The 18,145-nt window shown below is 34.1% G+C and overlaps 3 protein-coding genes across 5 annotated transcripts; 2 read left to right on the forward strand and 1 right to left on the reverse strand.

The window, feature by feature from the left end:
* The first annotated feature begins 2 nt into the window (after positions 1 to 2).
* On the forward strand, positions 3 to 1,187 carry LOC132052590 (early nodulin-like protein 14). Its single transcript, XM_059444199.1, has 2 exons — positions 3 to 394; positions 799 to 1,187. Exons 1-2 carry the CDS (start codon positions 223 to 225, stop codon positions 1,032 to 1,034), a joined length of 408 nt encoding a protein of 135 aa, XP_059300182.1. The 5' UTR covers positions 3 to 222; the 3' UTR covers positions 1,035 to 1,187.
* Positions 1,188 to 1,209: 22 nt separating this feature from the next.
* Positions 1,210 to 8,594, reverse strand: LOC132052587 (uncharacterized). 3 transcript variants are annotated; one of them, XM_059444195.1, is made up of 8 exons: positions 8,122 to 8,451; positions 7,894 to 8,079; positions 7,034 to 7,105; positions 5,650 to 5,683; positions 3,607 to 5,365; positions 2,754 to 2,844; positions 1,573 to 1,765; positions 1,210 to 1,487 (listed from the first exon to the last, which is right to left on the reverse strand). In XM_059444195.1, exons 2-7 carry the CDS (start codon positions 7,971 to 7,973, stop codon positions 1,726 to 1,728), a joined length of 2,076 nt encoding a protein of 691 aa, XP_059300178.1. In that variant the 5' UTR covers positions 7,974 to 8,079; positions 8,122 to 8,451; the 3' UTR covers positions 1,210 to 1,487; positions 1,573 to 1,725. The 3 variants fall into 3 exon arrangements, with proteins under 3 accessions (XP_059300178.1, XP_059300177.1, XP_059300176.1); XM_059444194.1 differs by lacking the exons at positions 1,573 to 1,765; positions 8,122 to 8,451 and adding an exon at positions 8,502 to 8,594 and having other exon boundaries at positions 7,894 to 7,984; XM_059444193.1 differs by lacking the exon at positions 1,573 to 1,765 and having other exon boundaries at positions 8,122 to 8,454.
* Positions 8,595 to 15,524: 6,930 nt separating this feature from the next.
* Positions 15,525 to 17,303, forward strand: LOC132054646 (BURP domain-containing protein 17-like). Its single transcript, XM_059446623.1, has one exon. The coding sequence runs from the start codon at positions 15,559 to 15,561 to the stop codon at positions 17,098 to 17,100; it is 1,542 nt and encodes a 513-aa protein (XP_059302606.1). The 5' UTR covers positions 15,525 to 15,558; the 3' UTR covers positions 17,101 to 17,303.
* The last annotated feature ends 842 nt before the right edge of the window (positions 17,304 to 18,145 follow it).

Below are 18,145 nucleotides of genomic sequence, written 5' to 3' on the forward strand. Positions count from 1 at the left end.
TGAGCTGCATGGAAGAATAACTTGGATTAATGCAAAGTTAATTTGTTATAAATACAGTTGTGTAACATTCAACATTTATAACACCTTTATAATAACGGAACTTGTGTGAGATTAATAGTAGAACATTTATAAAAGGTTTTAGTTCAGTACTTCAGTTGCACTAATTGTTGTAACTTGCAATATATCTTCGAATAAGATTAAGAAAAACAAGAGTAACACAATATGCAGGTTACTATAGCTTTGCTACTTTTTGCTGTAGTTGGGACTTTGATGAAATCAGTAAATTCAGAGAGATACATTGTTGGAGAAGGCTATGGTTGGCGTTCTGCCCCTTACCCTACTTACTACGAAGATTGGGCTAAAACTGTCAAGCTAAAACCTGGAGATGAATTAGGTATAAACTTTAATTTCATGTACTTCTTTTTTTAATGAAATTATTTTATCTCAGAAAATTATTTGGTTATCGATCGATTTCATTGCTCGGAAGGATACAAAGGTACTGACTATTAGGGTTGTACATAGATCCATTTTCTGGTTCAGTTTATTCATTCAAACCAAACCAATGATGTTGGTTTTATAACTGCATAAACCAAATCAAACTAACAAAAGCTCGGTCTTATTTTTTCTCAATATTTTAGCGAAGGGTGTAAATTGATTCCCTTTAGACAAAGATAGAACACTAACATCTAAACAGCGTACTTTGAATATGATTCATGACTTTATTGAATAAAAACTTATCACAAGCATATATATATCTGGACCTTTTTGATGACTCATTATATACTATTTTATTTGTAGAGTTTAGATTCCAAAAGCCTGACGAAGTGCTGGAGATTGGGAAATACGACTATTATGCATGCAATTCCAATACTCCTTCCAGGCATTATAAAGATAGTCCAGCAATAGTATTCTTATTGGTACCTGGAGATTATTACTTCACATCCAGCAACAATAACAACTGCATCAATGGCCAGAAGCTCTATGTATATGTACCAGCTCCAGAAGATGATGGTAAGATTAACAACAAGGGTTAGATGGAAGGTGGAATGTTAGAGGATCACTAGATTAGCATATTTCCTTTAGACAAATAACCAAGAGGCAAATCTAGAATTCTAGATCCAGTGAGTTCAGAATGGATGTGATCTTACTATATGCATGCATTTTTTTCCTTTTTTTTTTTTTTTTTTTTTTTTTTTTGGATAGTTCGAGTCAGAAACAATAAGTTCGGCTGAATTAAATAAAATGCCGATATATCGTATGTATTACCAGAAAATCATTCCCTGGTTTATCCAAAAAGAATGTTAACAAATAATAGAATAAATGGAGCAGCAACTAAAACAAATACGTGTATGGGCTTAAAAAGAAAAGAAAAACTACGCTCTCTACTCTTCTGGCCAAAATTTCACAATCTTCCGTAAGCCAACATTAACACCACGTTCATCAGACTGTATCTCCCGCACGAATCAATAGTATGTCTTTTCCGATGCCTGTGAGACCAAAAAAAAAAAAAAAAAATGTGAAAATACAAATACAAACATGCCCTCACTCGATTAAGTTTCAAACTATACTTACATGTAAGCATATCATCCACGTGAAATGAATCTCCTTCCAACGACGATGATATCATGGTCCCCGCTAGATATCATCCCCGACTAAATGTAGCAAGACTTCTATGTAAGTAAGAGTTTGAGCTATGCTCCAATCAATGACTCAAGGCTTCAGAACCTACTTCAAGCCCAACAACTCCTTCAATTGTTCTTTACCACTGCATGTAGAACCCGGCAGACAACTCTGGATTAGTAACAATAACAAGTACATGCCATAACACAGAAATCTAATAAGGTGATTTGAGTTACTCTTTTCAGTTCATAATCAAGAATTCCAGGATGAAGAAAACACATTCCTTCCCTTTTACTAAACCACAGGCAGACAGGAGTAGTTTACTTAGACAAATTGAGTGAGCTCGCCTTCTTAAATATAAACACTTAGTCCTCGCTCACATTGGCTATTAAATTCGCAAGAGAGGGAGTTTACACAATATTATGTTACAACTTGCTAATACCAAAAAATAGAGTTGTCTCTATTTAGTGCTGCTAATGGAGACTGAAAGAACTAGTTAAAGCAGGCATAGAGGCAGAGTTATTTTTCCTGTCAAAACTAAAGATTATTCTCAATCATTTTCTCTTAAGATCAATTCAGAACGTTAATATTGATAAACCTCTATCGTACAATCATTTTATTTCCATTTGTTATCCTCCGTCCTTTATCAATAACACTGACGTTGCCCTAAACACTTGAGTCCCTTTACCAAATAACTTGAACTTACCCAGTCATAACATCACGTTTATGCACCGAAATCAACAGGCCATATTTTGCGCTAATTGGTCATAATTCTGCATTTAGAAAACACTATTTATTTCTTTTAGGACGAGTGGGTCATTTACAGTTCCTGGGAATAACTCTATAAGCAATTATTGACGGATATATATAAAGCAAAAAGAATCTATTAGAACAAAGCAATTTCAGGTTCGGCCACAGGATTAGACTACAATAACTGTCTGGTCATTGGACCTGTCAAGTAGACGATCTTTTTCTTTTGGATCATAAGTAAAAGATTAGTTTAGAAATAAGCTTCTCTGAGTCAAACAGCTTCCGTCCTCATGTTATTTTACCTTCCATGTCAAAATAAATAACACTAGATAATGTGTAGAGGTAATGTTAATTTATAAAGAGACCAGCAGACTCAGAAGCACCTGTTTGAAAATGAAGGAATTATCTCTTCAAGGACATGGACCATAACCGAGTCAGTGGTCTCATCACAAGAGCTTTGCCTGTCCTTGAGAACTGTAAGTGAATAAAAATAGCTAGTCAATCACAACAATTAAAAATACAAAATTTCAAAACTTACCAAGGATTGGAAAACAAGAAAACTGGTGAGAGGCACATATATTTGTAAAGGTTCATATTTCAACGACTATCAGAGGGATTTTGAATCATGTCAAGGTGATAGAGAAATTGCATTAAGTCTGACACTTCCCTGACAATCACTATCATAACTTCTATGTTTTTTTTTTTTTTTGAAACTGGTAACTAAATCATAACTTCTATGTTTCTTTCTTTCTTTTTTCTTTTTTGTAACTAGAGAAGACTTTTATTAATTACCAAGTGTATCTGTACAATACCACCGGTAACTAACCAGTACACACTTCACTAAGAAAAAACAAAAGCCTTTTGATGTTTCTAGGACTCAATAATAACAAAGTACGACAACAACATACCCAGTGTAATCCCACAAGTGGGGTTTGAGGAGGGTGGGGTGTGCGCAGCCTTACCCCTACCTTGCGGAGGTAGAGAGGTTGTTTTTGATAGACCCTCCGCTAAAGTGATGCATATCAAAATCAAGTACGGAAAGGAACTACAGTAATTAAGAAGCCATGCAAAAAAATAAAGGAGAAAAGAATAGTAGCAACAAGCCAACAACGAATAATATGGTAACCAGAGCAAAGGAAACAGCAATAACAAAGTAACTTGGAGAAATTTACAAGCACTTTCCTTTTAGAGATTACGAAAGAAGCAGCATAAGAAAAGAGTTCAGTGTTCAAGCACCTTCAAAACTTTTGGGATCTGAAGTATTGCCTTGGAGATATGATACATCATCCTTAGATAACTGTAACCCATCCAACTGAGCAAACTTATTCAACATACAGCCGATAAGACTATAAGCAACCATACTTGTCTCATCAGAACCTTCCTGGATAAGAAGATACTGATTTCTACTCGAGTTTTGTCTGTGAAGTGATACGTTTTTTTCTTCTGAACAGTCTGCCAATGTAAATTTTGGTGGTCTGCATCCCACGTTCCCTACAGTTCCTTTTTCCTCAGAAAATATATTTTGATCTCTAGTTGACGTAGATCTGCATGAATCCCTTCCTTCCTGTTGGCCTATGCTTCTTAACTGGTAATCTATACCACTCATACTCTTTGCGTCTTCAGAATCCTTTGATTCTAAGAATGATGAGGAATTGTCAAACCAATTGGAATGAACCGAATCTATTTCATCGGTATACATTGACTCGAGTTTGACACTCGACTTGAGTTTTGGTGAAAGCGGAGAGGATAAACCATCATCTCGACTAGCAGTGGTTGGCGACTTGGAATTGCTTTGGTTTATCTCGCCGACACTTTCTGCTTGGCTGTATGAGACATTAGGATCAGACCTGCAATTTTGAGGAAGATCAGAAAGATCTGCATCTTCATCACCACCTTCATAATAACTTTCCTCTACATTCTCCATGTAAGCTATCGCAAAATCTTCACTGACATCACAATCAGTGAGTAAATCCCAAACAATTTGTTTTATCTGAGCACTAATAATCAGCACACATTCTACTTCTTCTTCTACCTCCTTGTTTGAGTAAGTTTTCCTAGATGCATGCCTAGATGTTTTGTTAACAATAGCTAGACTTTCTAGTAAACTTTCAGGGATAGACTGCATGTCGCTGCACTCGAGAAGATATTCAGTCAACAGTTTCTTCACTTTCACACGCAAACGACCACTTCCTTTGACAGCTTCGGCATTAGAATCCAGCATAAGAGGCAAATTTCCCAGCTCTGCGAAACTAATTTTATTTTTATCATCTAGAATCCTAATTGCTTTTGCTATATCATTCTGCAATGCTTCTACATCTGATGAAAGTTTTTGGAAAACCATCTGAGAGGGACAATAATCAAGTTCTGGTTTTAACTTTAAGGCTGCTACGGACAAAGCCTTGGCCAGGGGTTCTGGTGGCTCATCCCCTTCTTCATAGTCTGATAACATTTTCAATGATTTTTTCCTGATTTGTTTAACTAAACTTTCAATCTTCCAACCTATTCTTGGAGGTTGTATGTTGGGGATGTAACCCGTGACATTGCTCAGATTCCTACGCATTTTATTCAAAATTAGAAGAGGCAGCTCCTCAAGTCTATCTAGTACATAAATAGCAGAACTGCGAAAGGATTCTGAGGTAGAACAAGAAGCCCCATGATTAACACGAAAGTATTGAGGATCTTTGAGGAGTTGAGAAATTTGTTTAATTCGACTTTGACTGGAATCATCATTCTTATGGAGAATTTTGGGAAGAAATTGCTTGATTATCCTTCTCATTTGCCGATTGGTTTTCTCAATAGTAATTGAGCCACCAGTTACAGTCTCTGCAATACAGCATAACCCCTTGTTGTTCATCTTATCAAGCATGGAATAAATGCATCTCAAATTCTCAGCTGAACTAGAGAGCAATGTGGCTGGCGCACCATGATATGTCCTTTCATCAGTATACACTCCAAATGCCTTTGCAACAGAAGTTCTAATGTTCTCATAATGTAACTGTAATTAAGACACAAAGAAAATATATCAGCTTAGTGGGTGAAAACACTTTGGGATTTAGTTTAACAACAACAGATAATGTTCAATACAAACAAAGAAACAGTTTTTCCTGAAGGTTTCCCTGAAATAGGGAGTGTGTGATACTAACTCTTTTGATTTAAAAGTTACATGTTAGCAGTATCATTTGGATTATTTTTTTCCAAAAAAGAGATATAGTCGGAAATGTTTTATCAACTTTGAATTGAAACATGTCATACATCAAAAGCATTAAAAAGAACACTTACATCATCTTCTCTAAGCAATGATTCAGGTAAACATCTGCAGATACAGACAAAAGAGTAGAGGTTTAGTTTGAAGTGCAAACATTACTTGCAAACAACATGCAATCTATGCTAACACAACATGAAACCAGATAACAATATGCATAAACAAGTTATCAGATATAAGAGCAACCCATGTACTAAGCTACTGTACACTTTTAATCAGTATGTAGAAAGAGTATCGGAAAACAACTTTCGTCAAGAAAGCACAATGCTATAAAAGAGCCAAGTCAAGGAGATAAATTTGTTGCTTCATCTTCAATTATAAAAACATTGCCTGAAAAACATGTCGCAATGTAAATCACCTATAAGATCTGCAGTTTTTGCATGGAAAGTTACTAAGGAAGTGCATTTTACTGGTGATAGTCTGTGAAGTATTATGCTTAGTAACTGTGGTGCTCTTCACGGAAGGGATAAAGACAATAACTATCTGCTATTGCATTTTCCCTGAGCATCAGCATGCTTGCCTTGTGTTTATGCTGGCAGGGTGAGAGTCCAATGGATATGCCCTAATCAGTCAAGAAGTTGCTAATGGCTGCTAAAATGCACTTCAGAGGAAAATATAGATGAATATGGGATCCTTGTTCGGCAACGGAATAATCTGCATTCAGAGAAATTGAAACGAAACACATTTCACTTCTATCAAAACCTGATCTCGCGTTCGTCTTTTATGTGGAATAAGAAGTGATTATTAAATTCTGACATTTGTGTATTTTTGCACAGTTTATCCTTGGCATTGGATTTTTCTGTAATATCCTTTTGTCCTTGGACTTGCTAAGGTGTCACGTTTTGATACACTACTAGCCTAAGAAAATATAGTCCACATTTGTAGAAAGCTGAAAATAAGGACCACAAACACATGTTATCGTTCAGCTTATTTCCAAATATCAAGATTCAGTATTCCATGAGCTACATAAACCATCATTGAAGTATGATTCATTCCATTATCGTCTGCAAACCAATCGATGGAAGAATCTCAACATTCAGTATATGTAAAACAGAACTTTTAGATATTTAATACGAGTTCTCTAACTTTGTCAAAGCTAACAAAAGAAGGAAATGCCAAAGGGATAGTCCAAAAACTATAATGAAATTGACAGACATCGCATTCCAGTACCCTTGCAGTCAAATGAAACAATCAATTTTGCAAATATTCAACATTACAAAAGCAGTGCAACCGCTAAAAGCCTAAAATGCCTTTTCTAGCGAGATATATTTTTACTAACCAGGACAACACGTATACAAGAGGCCAAAAGAACAGTTTTTTTATAAAAATTATACAGTAGTTACCAGGTTCAAAAAAAAAAAAAATTATACAGAAAAGTTAAAAGAGAAAGAATGTTCTCACATATCACTGGGCGGTTTGAGTCTTTCCATCTTTTTTTGCTCTCTTTCGGATAAGTGCAAGTCCATTAACCACCTGCAAAATTAATTCCGTATGCCTAAAATAATACTCAATGATGATTATTCCCACAAACACTTTGTAATGCATTACTTATACAAAGAAAATTGCGCCCTCTATCCAATTTTATATGACACTCTACCTACTTCAGAACATCCTAAAATGTTTGACAATATTCTCTCTCTACGTAATCTAAACAAATTTACCAAAACTAAAATTCATTAAATTCTTCTTCTCTTTTTTTGCCAAGTAAATTTTATTCAGTGTGAACACTGCACAAAGGTTTGTGCACGTATTTACACAAATAATACATATTTTATATTTTGATGTTTTGTCTATCAAACTAACACTCTCACTTTAATATTTTCTCCACCACCACTAATATAATATGCAAGTCAATTTCATCTCAAACCGGTTAGGACTTCGGTATAGTAGTAAGAGCGCAACCAACATGTGTGGGTTATCACGTCAAGGGTCGGACCCTATCACAAACAAAAACATGGTATTTAAGTGGAGAAGGGTAGAGGGGTCGAACTACTGTCCCTCAGGGATTTCTCAGTTATTACAAAAAGTCAATTTCATCTCTAACTCCATATCCAATCAAACACTATAAAAACAAAAAAACAAATTATAAAACCTGTCAAACACAATCATATAAAATGAGACCGAGGGGGTATTAAACAAAGAAAGGTAAAATCAAATTGGAAAGGATCATCAATGTAATGCTAACACTAATGATGAAAATTCAACTCTAGCATACTTCGAATGAAGAGTTAAACTGATGTTCACGGAAAGAAAAAGCTTACCTTCTCTTGAGCCTAAGTTCTTTTTCTTGCTGCTTCAATTGAGATACTAATACTTTACAATCCTCCCCGTACGCCTCCATATTATCCTATTCTTTCAGAACACAAAAAATGGTTTTAGGGTTTAATCCGACTCTTCAACTCCATGTGAAACTGAACGACTTACAGCCTGTTTGGATGGGCTTATAACTTATGGCTTATAAGCATAAGTCATAAGTTAGGAATCCTAACTTATGACTCTGGCTTAAAAATAAGTGCATAAAAGCACTTTTCTATATTTACCCGAACACTACAAAAGTACTTAAAAGCACCTAAAATAAGTCAATCCAAACAGGCTCTTAGAAAAAGGCTTTGTTTAGTCATTTAGATTTTCAGGAAACTTATCCCAACTAATTAATGTAGGCCTCCATATTATCCTAATTTTTAAGAACACAAAAAATAGATTGTAACCTCTAATTCAATTTTTCAACTAAATCCAAATTAGGATATAATTTATCACATAAAAGCATATTAATTTGTAAACATCATAAGGAACTATAATAGAGTATCATATTTGAAGCTTTGTCAAACACAACAATATAATCCAAAATTCACTCAAATTTGTGTTTTACCTTTAAAATTATTAAATTGAAAGAGAAAGTAACAATCTGATTCTTCGCCGCAGAGAGAGATGAATAGGAGGCAATAACGGCGGGGAAGGACTATCAACTATGAGAGAGTGGGTTAAGTTCGAATTTGGGTCTATTTATTTTGCTGTTTATCCAGCCCGCTACAAGTAATTTGGTCTTGGCCCAACATCCTCCCAAGGTTCCTAACTATTGCAATAGGGCAACTTACATATACAGTTACTTTTTATAAGTTTCTAACAATATATAGCTATAACTTTGCAATTTACAAATCGTAGCTACCTTTGCAATTTCGGTAGTATTTTTGTGTTTTTAAATATAGCTGTAAGATTGCTATCCGAATTACAGTTGAATACACCAAATACATGTGACATATATCTGACCAAATAAACTGAAATACATTCCAATATAGCGAAATGTTAGGTTGCTATTCGAAATACACCTGAATACATCAAATACATATGACCTGAATGTGGTGCAACCAATTTTGTTAATACGGTCAGATACATGTGTATTTGATTATATTTATATACAGTAGACACTTGCACATTTAAATACGTACCAAAACAAAAGGATTATCAGTATATAAATACAAAGAGATACACGGAAATACATGAAAATACAGTCGAAATTGTAATTTCTCAAAAAAAGAATGTGGCCAGCGGGATTCGAACCTAGGCGCGCAAGGGCAAAGAACATGCCCAATGACCACTCCAGCTACAGCGCGCTTCATGTATAGTAGCTACGAAATGTAAAATGTAGCTACGGAATGTAATTATTGCAAAAGGTAGTTATAATTCATAAATAGCTCTTGGAAGTAGTTATGTTATTGGCACCATTTGCACTTTGTCCTTATTTTGTGTCGGTCTTTATCCTTCACAATCAAAAAAAATAAAATCGAAGGGTATAGTTTTATATTTTTATATCATAATATCCCATAAATTGTGCCCTGACATGACTTCAGTTTCTAAGGAACTTATGGCCCATTAGGCATACGTTTGGTTGCTAAAGGGAAAAAATTACAAAACCATCCCATTTTAAGGTTAAAATTGAAGTCCAGCCTATTTTGAGGGAAAACGTGCAATTTTATGATGTTATTGGGTCATTTGCGCTTTTGCTCTATTTTGTGCTGGTCTTTAGTTTTTGCCCCTCATAACAATTTTTTTTTGTGGTGCATAAGTTTATATTTTTATATCATAATATCTCACAAGTTATGTCCCGCTCCCTTAAAAAAAAATGTCCCGAGGCATATGTTTGATTTTGAAGGGGCAAAAAAATTAAATCCCAGATCATTTGAACGGGAAAAAAATAAAGACTAGCACATTTGAAGGACAAACCGTAGAATTTCTTCAAGAATTAATCTAAGTTTCTTCAAGAATTAATCTAAGTAGGCGTCAGTTAAAATTAAACGTAGTCGGCAGATATATAAATATGTATAATTCATTTATATTTATAGTTAATTATGTATAATTAATATACAATCTATATTTAGCGGCTCGAAAAAATAATCCAACGGGATATTTGTGTATTATCAGATTCCTTTAAACACAAAACTGAATAAAATTCACACTTTAATTACACATAAAGTTCCACTTTTGAATAATTAATAATGATATTAGAAAATATGATTTTAATATCAAGTAAAGTCAACTAAAGAGGAGAAAAAAGAAATAATGGGTACTTACAACTCGATTATAAAAAAGAGCTCATGCAGAAACAAACGAAGAGCTAGTTCGCTGAGAAGGGTAGGGCTGTGCATAGTAACAGTTAAACCAATAACCCGAACCAATTATTGAGTTATTGGGTTAATGGTTTATTGGTTCGGGTATTGGGTGGTGTCTTATGCTTATTGGGGTATCAGTTCGGGTCTCGATTTGACAAGTTTTGTTAATGGGTGAACCGATAACCCTATAATCATTTATTTAATTACAATTATACCTTTTCATATATAAAGTCACTTGACTAGACTTAGGGTTCACTCAGAGCATCTCGTATGGAAGATGTAGCAAAGAATATTACTTATTTGAGTCATTTGAAGTTCTTTTCACTATTTTACTCTTCTTCCAATCCTCTTGTATCCATTAAAATTGGTCAGGTTCTCCTACTTGAATTTCACAAATTGGTACCTTTAAGAGTTCTCTACTTTGATCATATGCTTTAGATTCTTGCCTCAACTGGATGGACTATTGTGTTGTATAATGATAATTTGTTTCGAAGCTACTTCCAGTTTTGAAAATGTGTTCTTTGTTCTTAAAAATATTTTGTGTGAAATCTTAACAGTTGAACCGATAACCGAACCGATAACGATTAGTAACCGATTAACCAATAACCCAATGATCGATATCTTAACGGTTCTTTAACAGTTTAACATGTCTACAAACGGATAACCGATAAGTTTAACCGATAACATTCATACCCGAACCGAACCACCCGATACGCAACCCTAGAGAAGGGGGAGGACGAAATTGCACGGTTTCCCTTCAAATGAGCTGGTCTTTAACTTTTGGTCTTCAAATGGGTTGATTATTAATATTTGCCCTTTAAAATCAAACTTATGCCTAATGGGGCATAAGTTTTTTATGGACAAGACAAAACTTATGCGATATTATAATGGAAGAATATAAACTTATATTTGAGAAAAAATGATTTGTTACGAGGGACAAAAATTAAATATCAACACAAAATAGGGAGTGCCGTTACTTGGGCAGGAGAAGAAACTCTGGTGTAGGAGAAGTTGGGCCTGTCATCATCCGAACTTCATTTTTTTGCGCGAATTGGCCTTCGTATGGACTGATCTTTAATTTTTGCTCCTCAAATCGCTAGTTATTTATATTTGTCCCTACTTCTCATTTAATGAAAATTTGTGGGTCAAAGTACACTTATTCGTTGGTCTATAAAATCAGAGATTCTGGGTTCGAACTCCAGCAGAGTAAAAAGAAAATCATTTCGCGAGGCAAGGTTTTTGATAGAAACTATGCTTATTCGGGGGTAAAGTTGTCATAATGCATAGTTTCTGTAGTATCCTACAGAACTATGTCGGACAAGGCATAGTTTCTATATAGTTACATAGAAACTGTGTCCATAATTCTGTAGGATAACTTAATTTCTACAGAACTATGCAGGACAACGCATAATTTCCATGTAGTTGCATAGAAACTATGGCATAGTTTTTATGTAACTACGTAGAAACTATGCCATGTGTCATAGTTCTGTATGATAACTTAATTTCTACAGAACTATGCCAGAAAAGGCACATTTTACATAGAAACTATGCCTTAAGGCATAACTTTACCTCGAATAGGCATAGTTTCTATGAAACCTTGCCAATGGTATTTTCGACCAATTTTTCATTACTTAAAGTGGCGAAGGGAAAAATTAAAGACGAGCAATTTTGAGGGATAAAAATTAAAGACCACCCAAGAGAGGGAAATCGTGCTAATTGCCCTTTGAACTTTGGATCTAAATGTTGAAGCCAGTCCATTTTTCCAAAAAAGAATGGCGGTGAAGTGCACAAATAACACCTTTTAGGACCACTATTTATAACACGGACAAAATTTATAAAGTAATTAAAGTTTAAGCGCCGCCGATTTGAAGTTTCAAACTTGAGACAATGAAACTCCACAGTCCACTCGAATTTTAAACTACAGGGGACATTATTTCCTGAAATTGGAACACAGAAAACACGGGACTCTCATGAATTGTGGTTATGATTTAAATACTTTACAAACCCTGAATATCTCTTAAACAACATTTCCAATGTTTTCTATAAAAATATTATTTTTAATTGAAAATAGGTTCCTTCATACCAAATAGACAAATGTTAAAATTAGACATATATGTAAAGAAATCATAAGCTGGTTAAATTATACTAGTTTCAAATCTGTGAAACTCAGACTCTGTTACTATTTAATATTGTACCGTGCCTTTTTTTCTTTTGGGTAACTCAATTTCATCTAAAGAGCCATATCATAAGCCGAGGTAAATATAGTTTTATATTTGTAATCTAAAATGCCTGAAACAAAGGATGCCCCTTCGATCGCGTACGCCCATCGAATTTAAAAGTTCTTACCTTCACTAGTGAAATGTTGACCAAATTTAAATTTAAAATCCATTTAAAGTATAAATAAAGTATCTTAACTTGTTCTAAAGTCTATCATTACTAATTACCAAAACACATTCCTCTTCTACCTTCCACGGCCATAAAAAAAATACTTTTTTACAAAAAAGAACTAGAGGATGATTTAGAATAGAAGAAGAACATCATGGCATGAGTAGTTAAATCGAGTGAATGATCTAAAATTCGAGTTATTTGGTGGAATAACACTCATATTGTTGCCCATCGAATTCAATTATACAAAAGAAAAGAAAAAAAATTATGTCGATTAGGAATCGAAAGTCATCTTTTACTAGACAAGGCTGACTAAGGCTGCCCATCGCCCCCTTGCTCTTTTTTGAAGATCCTTTCAATTCTTTTTCTAGTATGCTTCCTCCATAAGTAGACCGAATGCCCCAGTCTTGAGATTGGGGCTGCCAAGCCAACAAAAGAGAGCTTTCGATCTTTCTTTCTTCTTTTGAAAATAGTGAAGTTAGAGGGATGTCTTGAAAAGAAAGCTTAACTTGAACAACGCGTCAAATGTTCAAGCGTGAAAGAGAAGCTTTTGCATTTAAAGGAGTTATTATAAAATCCGATAAAAAGAAATAAAATCATGACCATAAGATTGTGTATATATCTCATTCAAATCAAAGAACTCTTCATAAACCTTTGAATCCATGTATATATCCAACATTCTCGTCTCTCTCTATCTTCCTTTCATGTAGAAGACTTATAAAATTACCATAAAATAATATATCACAATATCAAATGCTCCTCATCAAATAATCATTAATATTGAACCCAACAGGTACAAACAGCTTTTCACGTTCCCACCTCACACGATCCGCTTTATATAAATAAGGGAAATTTGTAACACTCCAAAAGCATTTGGTACATTTGGATCTCACATTATAAGCCCAAAAGAATCCATGTGTACGTGGATTAATGTACAAATAACACCATCTCATAGGAAATGCAATTTGTGAGAAGTTAAATTTGTAATTATCACCTGGAGGAAGCATTGTTAAGGTGTTAATTGTGTCGAAATCCCTGCACATGTAATAGATTGAGAAATTATTGTCGTTGGCTAATGTTACCTCAATTGTGGGGAACATGGTATTTATGAAACTAGCTTCTTTTTCAGCATTTGAAAGTAAGGGTGAAGAAAGGAAAATTATCAGAACGATGATGAAAAGAGGACAAGAATTTGTAATGGGATTAATGTATTTCGCCATGATGATAAATTTTTCATGGCAATTGTTAGGTTTAATTTTGGTAAGGGATTATACGGGGTTGTGATTTATGAAATTGATGGCTTTCCTAAGTTTTCGCTATTCGTGAAATTTTTTATTTTTAGAGGAGAGTGTTCCTGAATAACAAAAAGAAAAAAAAAACATTTTTTTTTTGTGTGTGATGAAATTTGAACTTTAATTACTTATTTTAAAAAGAAAGTTTCTTTTGATGGGAGAATAAAACTTTTGGTTTCTAAATTAACAGTAAATTTTGATTTTGGTCCTTGTAATATATGACTCAACAGATTTGACCTCCAATTAAAATGTGTGTTTTTCGTCCATTTATGTAGGAAATATTTTATATTGGATTGTTTTTAGAAGTATATTACACTACAAGTTTGACATAACACATGGGTGATTAAATGATGAAACAATCAATAATTCTGAAAATTTGTGAATGTAATACAAAGGGATCAAAACTGCACACATTTCAAGTAATTGAAGATTAAATGTGCTCAGTCAGATATCACAGCGATTAAAATTAGAATTTACCCATAGCGGAAGGACAAAAAAAATACAATTTTTAACCCCTCTTTTGATTCCTTATTTTTTAGTTAGAATTTTCTGTTTTTCAAATGGGTTAGTACTAATCCATATGAACTAGTAATAATAGATACCATAAACAAACAGGAAGGAAGCTTATCATCGGTGATTAGACAAAGGGCTAAGCCAAATCTTCAGCCTAAATGTCGTTCTAATTTGCGCTTTTCTTCATCTAACTTTAGATATTAATTATATTAATACCACTATAAAAGTGGTGATCATTTTGAGTACAAAAAATATATTATTGTATAAGGCCAATAACTATGTAAGCACTTTTTGAGTTAGCTCATTACCTCACTAGGGTAAGGAAATTTTATATTATCAGATTATCTTTAGTTATTATAATATATTACTGGCCTTATTTTTAATATTTAAATCATACTATTTTTTAAGAAAAGTTGACTGTAGATATTCTTTGAGGAATATAATAATATAAAATTTCTTTACACCATTGGTATATGTAAAATTAAATTGCACCTTTACACCATCGGTATATGTAAAATTAAATTGCATTTCTTTATTTCTCTTATATTTCTTGTTTATGCCATTTTTGGCTTGCCTTATTGCGAAGTAGATTCAATCATGAATAATGCATCACAAGGAAAGCACCAAGTCTCTTTAGTTTGCTAGTGGACACACTTTCATTTTTAATACAAATAACCCTATTGGAGGGCCAGTTATTTACCAGTGAAATTGTGTTGCTTTACTTTTATTACATTATTTTTTCCTTTCTCCTTTTATCTTGTCTATGCATAATCCACTTGGCTTTTAACTTGATCGTTTGCTAGTTGGTAACAAAAATGCATCTCTAACCAGTACCTTTTTCTATGATTATTTTCTCTTTTTAATTAGCTAATGCAAGCCACCGCAATATAACTATTGTCTTGTCTCAAGCTAAAAAAAGGTAGAATTACGATTGGTATCTAAAATCGGCCATTTGCATGAAAAAGAGACCTCTACTTGTGTATAGTTTACATAATTTCAAGAACTTTATGATTATCAAAGTGTACTTACTATCAAAATGTAGGGGATTTTTCTAGTATAAATAAGGAAGTTTCTTGAGGTAAAAAATCTCAAGAAACACTAATCAAGGCTTCCCCACAAAAAAAAAAAAATGCTTACTTCATATTGGTTCATGTTTTCCTTGTTAAGTGTCTTGTCTCCTTTTGCTTCTTCAACTTCTAATTCTGTACCATATGTGGGTTCTAATCAGCTCAAATTTTGGAAAGAAAATGTTGTCAATGACATGCCTCAGGCTCTTGTTTCTAAATTGTCTCCAATGAACAAGATTGACTCTGAATATTACACTTCATTAGTGTCCAAAGGGTCGTTCTCTTTTGATGCCCAAAGTTGCTTGGTTGCTGATATCTTTTGTACTTCCGACACTAATGCCTTAGGTGCCCTTCTTGCCAGATCAGTCAAAATCTATAAAATTTATGCGTCCAAAATCCCTGATCAAGCCAAAGTTTATGCATCCAAAATCCCTGATCAAGCCAAAGTCTATGCTTCCAAAGTCCCAAATCAAGCCAAAGTTTATCCCTCGAAAATCCCTGACCAAGCTAAGGTCTACGCGTTCAGAATCCCTGACCAAGCCAAGGTCTATCCGTCCAAAATCCCTGACCAAGCCAAGGTCTATCCGTCCAAAATCCCTAACCAAGCCAAGGTCTATCTGTCCAAAATCCCCGATCAAGCTAAGGTTTATGCTTCCAAAATTCCCAACCAAGCCAAGGTCTATCCATCCAGAATACCTGATCAAGCCAAGGTCTATGCATCCAGAATTCCTGATCAAGCCAACGTCTACTTAACTAAAATACCCGATCAAGCAAAGGTTTATGCAACTAGAATCACTGATCAAGCCAAGGTCTATCCGTCCAGGATCCCAGACCAAGCCAAGGTCTATGCAACCAGAATCCCTGACCAAGCTAAAGTCTATGCAACCAGAATTCCTGATCAAGCCAAAGTTTATGCAACTTCACACTCAAATCATGATCACCTTGGAGAAGTCTCTTTCTTCAGAGTCTCTAACCTCAAACCTGGAAACACAATCCCTCTTGACAACTTGGAGAACCCATTCCCTCATCGCTCATTTCTTCCTTCTCAAATTGCCTCAAATATTTCCATTAACTCAAACCACCTCCAACATTTATTCCCTCAAACTTTCTCTTCCCCATTAACAAAAGATACAACACAAACTACCATCCTCAGTTGCAATGCACCTACTTTAAAAGGAGAAGTAAAAAAATGTGCAAAATCCTTAGAAGAAATGATAGAGTTCTCAAAGACTATCTTGAAAAAAAATCATCTAATTGCGTTAACAACAAATAGCAAAGAAGGGTCAGGAGGGGAACTTAGAATTGAGAAACTCCATAAAATTAATTCCCAAAAAAGTGTCTCATGCCATGAGATTTTTCTTCCTTTTGCTACTTATTTTTGCCATTTGCTCTCTTCAACTAATATTTATGTTGTGGATTTAGTTGATTTAAACACTAATGCTCATGTTAATAGAGCATTGGCTGTTTGTCATAAGAATACTTCTTCATTGCCAGCTGATCATCCAGCTTTCAGAATGTTGAATATTTTACCTGGGAAAGGAGAAGCTTGTCATTGGATGTCACAAGCTGATCTTGTTTGGGTTGGAGATGATGTACATGCATGAAAAAGAATGTCTTTTAAGCTTTGATTTCTGCCAATGGATTGTCTTTGTTTGTTTGTTTGTTTTAGGAATAGTAAGGCAGGGTGTATTGTAATGGAAAAATAAGCTCATCCTTACTTTCCCTTTCTTGTGTTGTACAGTTATTTTTATTCAGTGTAGTGTGATGTTTCTAATAGAAAATGATATTTCCATTGTTGTTTGTGTCAGTATAAATAATTTTCAGAATGAATTTTGAATTGGATAATAACATGCAAGTATTTAAAAATTATCAAACTAATTAATGTTTTTGATTTGAGATGGTGATAACAGAATATGATAAGGAGGGTAGAGAGAATACTGCTGATAATAGATGGGAAAAAATCGATGCTTTCCATTCCCATATGTCACCTCTTTCCATCGATCTCTTAAGTAGGTAGTAATTTTTTATTCAGGATGAATACAAATAATTCATTTCAAGTCGATTCATGATTGATTATCTAAATTAGATTATAACTAATATGATCGAGTTGTTTTGATATTTATTAATGTCTTTGATATTTCGTACTTGAGGAAAAAGGACATTTTGAGGGACATGAGGGGATGCATAAATTTCATGCTTAAAGGTCAGTCATCCAATTTTTCCTTGTCAATGATCTTATAAGTGAGATAAAAATGTCGAAATTTGGCTCGGAAATATAAACTTTAGTTGCATATGTCAGAAGTTTGTTTGCTTCTCCATTGTCTGACATTTTGGCAAAACTAAACTATGTCGAAAGATTGCTTGCTTCTAAGTTGTCTGAAATTAGCCTTTAACAAGCCAAACTTTAAACGCGTGTAAAACTTCAAACTCACGAGTTTGAAGTTATTCTAAAGACGATAAATCATATATATATATATATATATATATATATATATATATATATATATAAAAGCGCACGAGCGCAAGATAATCTACGATAAAGATTTCTATTTATCTATTTTGACAGTTTTTTGCCACTTTTATTGATTTTCGATCGAAAAGAGAAAGAAAAAAAGAAAAAAAACCTATTCGGCCCACGAAAACACGTGC

This window comes from Lycium ferocissimum, chromosome 4, assembly GCF_029784015.1.
Source record: "Lycium ferocissimum isolate CSIRO_LF1 chromosome 4, AGI_CSIRO_Lferr_CH_V1, whole genome shotgun sequence".
NCBI lineage: Eukaryota > Viridiplantae > Streptophyta > Magnoliopsida > Solanales > Solanaceae > Lycium > Lycium ferocissimum.

What these genes read in the sequence shown, in the direction of transcription:
- LOC132052590 (XM_059444199.1), top strand. Translation starts at nt 223, where the DNA reads ATGCAGGTTACTATAGCTTTGCTACTTTTTGCTGTAGTTGGGACTTTG. An exon ending in AAAACCTGGAGATGAATTAG is followed by an intron (nt 395 to 798) that starts GTATAAACTTTA and finishes TTTTATTTGTAG; the next exon opens with AGTTTAGATTCCAAAAGCCT.
- LOC132054646 (XM_059446623.1), top strand. Translation starts at nt 15,559, where the DNA reads ATGCTTACTTCATATTGGTTCATGTTTTCCTTGTTAAGTGTCTTGTCT.
- LOC132052587 (XM_059444194.1), bottom strand. Translation starts at nt 7,973, where the DNA reads ATGGAGGCGTACGGGGAGGATTGTAAAGTATTAGTATCTCAATTGAAG. An exon ending in GAACTTAGGCTCAAGAGAAG is followed by an intron (nt 7,106 to 7,893) that starts GTAAGCTTTTTC and finishes TTAATTTTGCAG; the next exon opens with GTGGTTAATGGACTTGCACT. An exon ending in CTCAAACCGCCCAGTGATAT is followed by an intron (nt 5,684 to 7,033) that starts GTGAGAACATTC and finishes CTGTATCTGCAG; the next exon opens with ATGTTTACCTGAATCATTGC.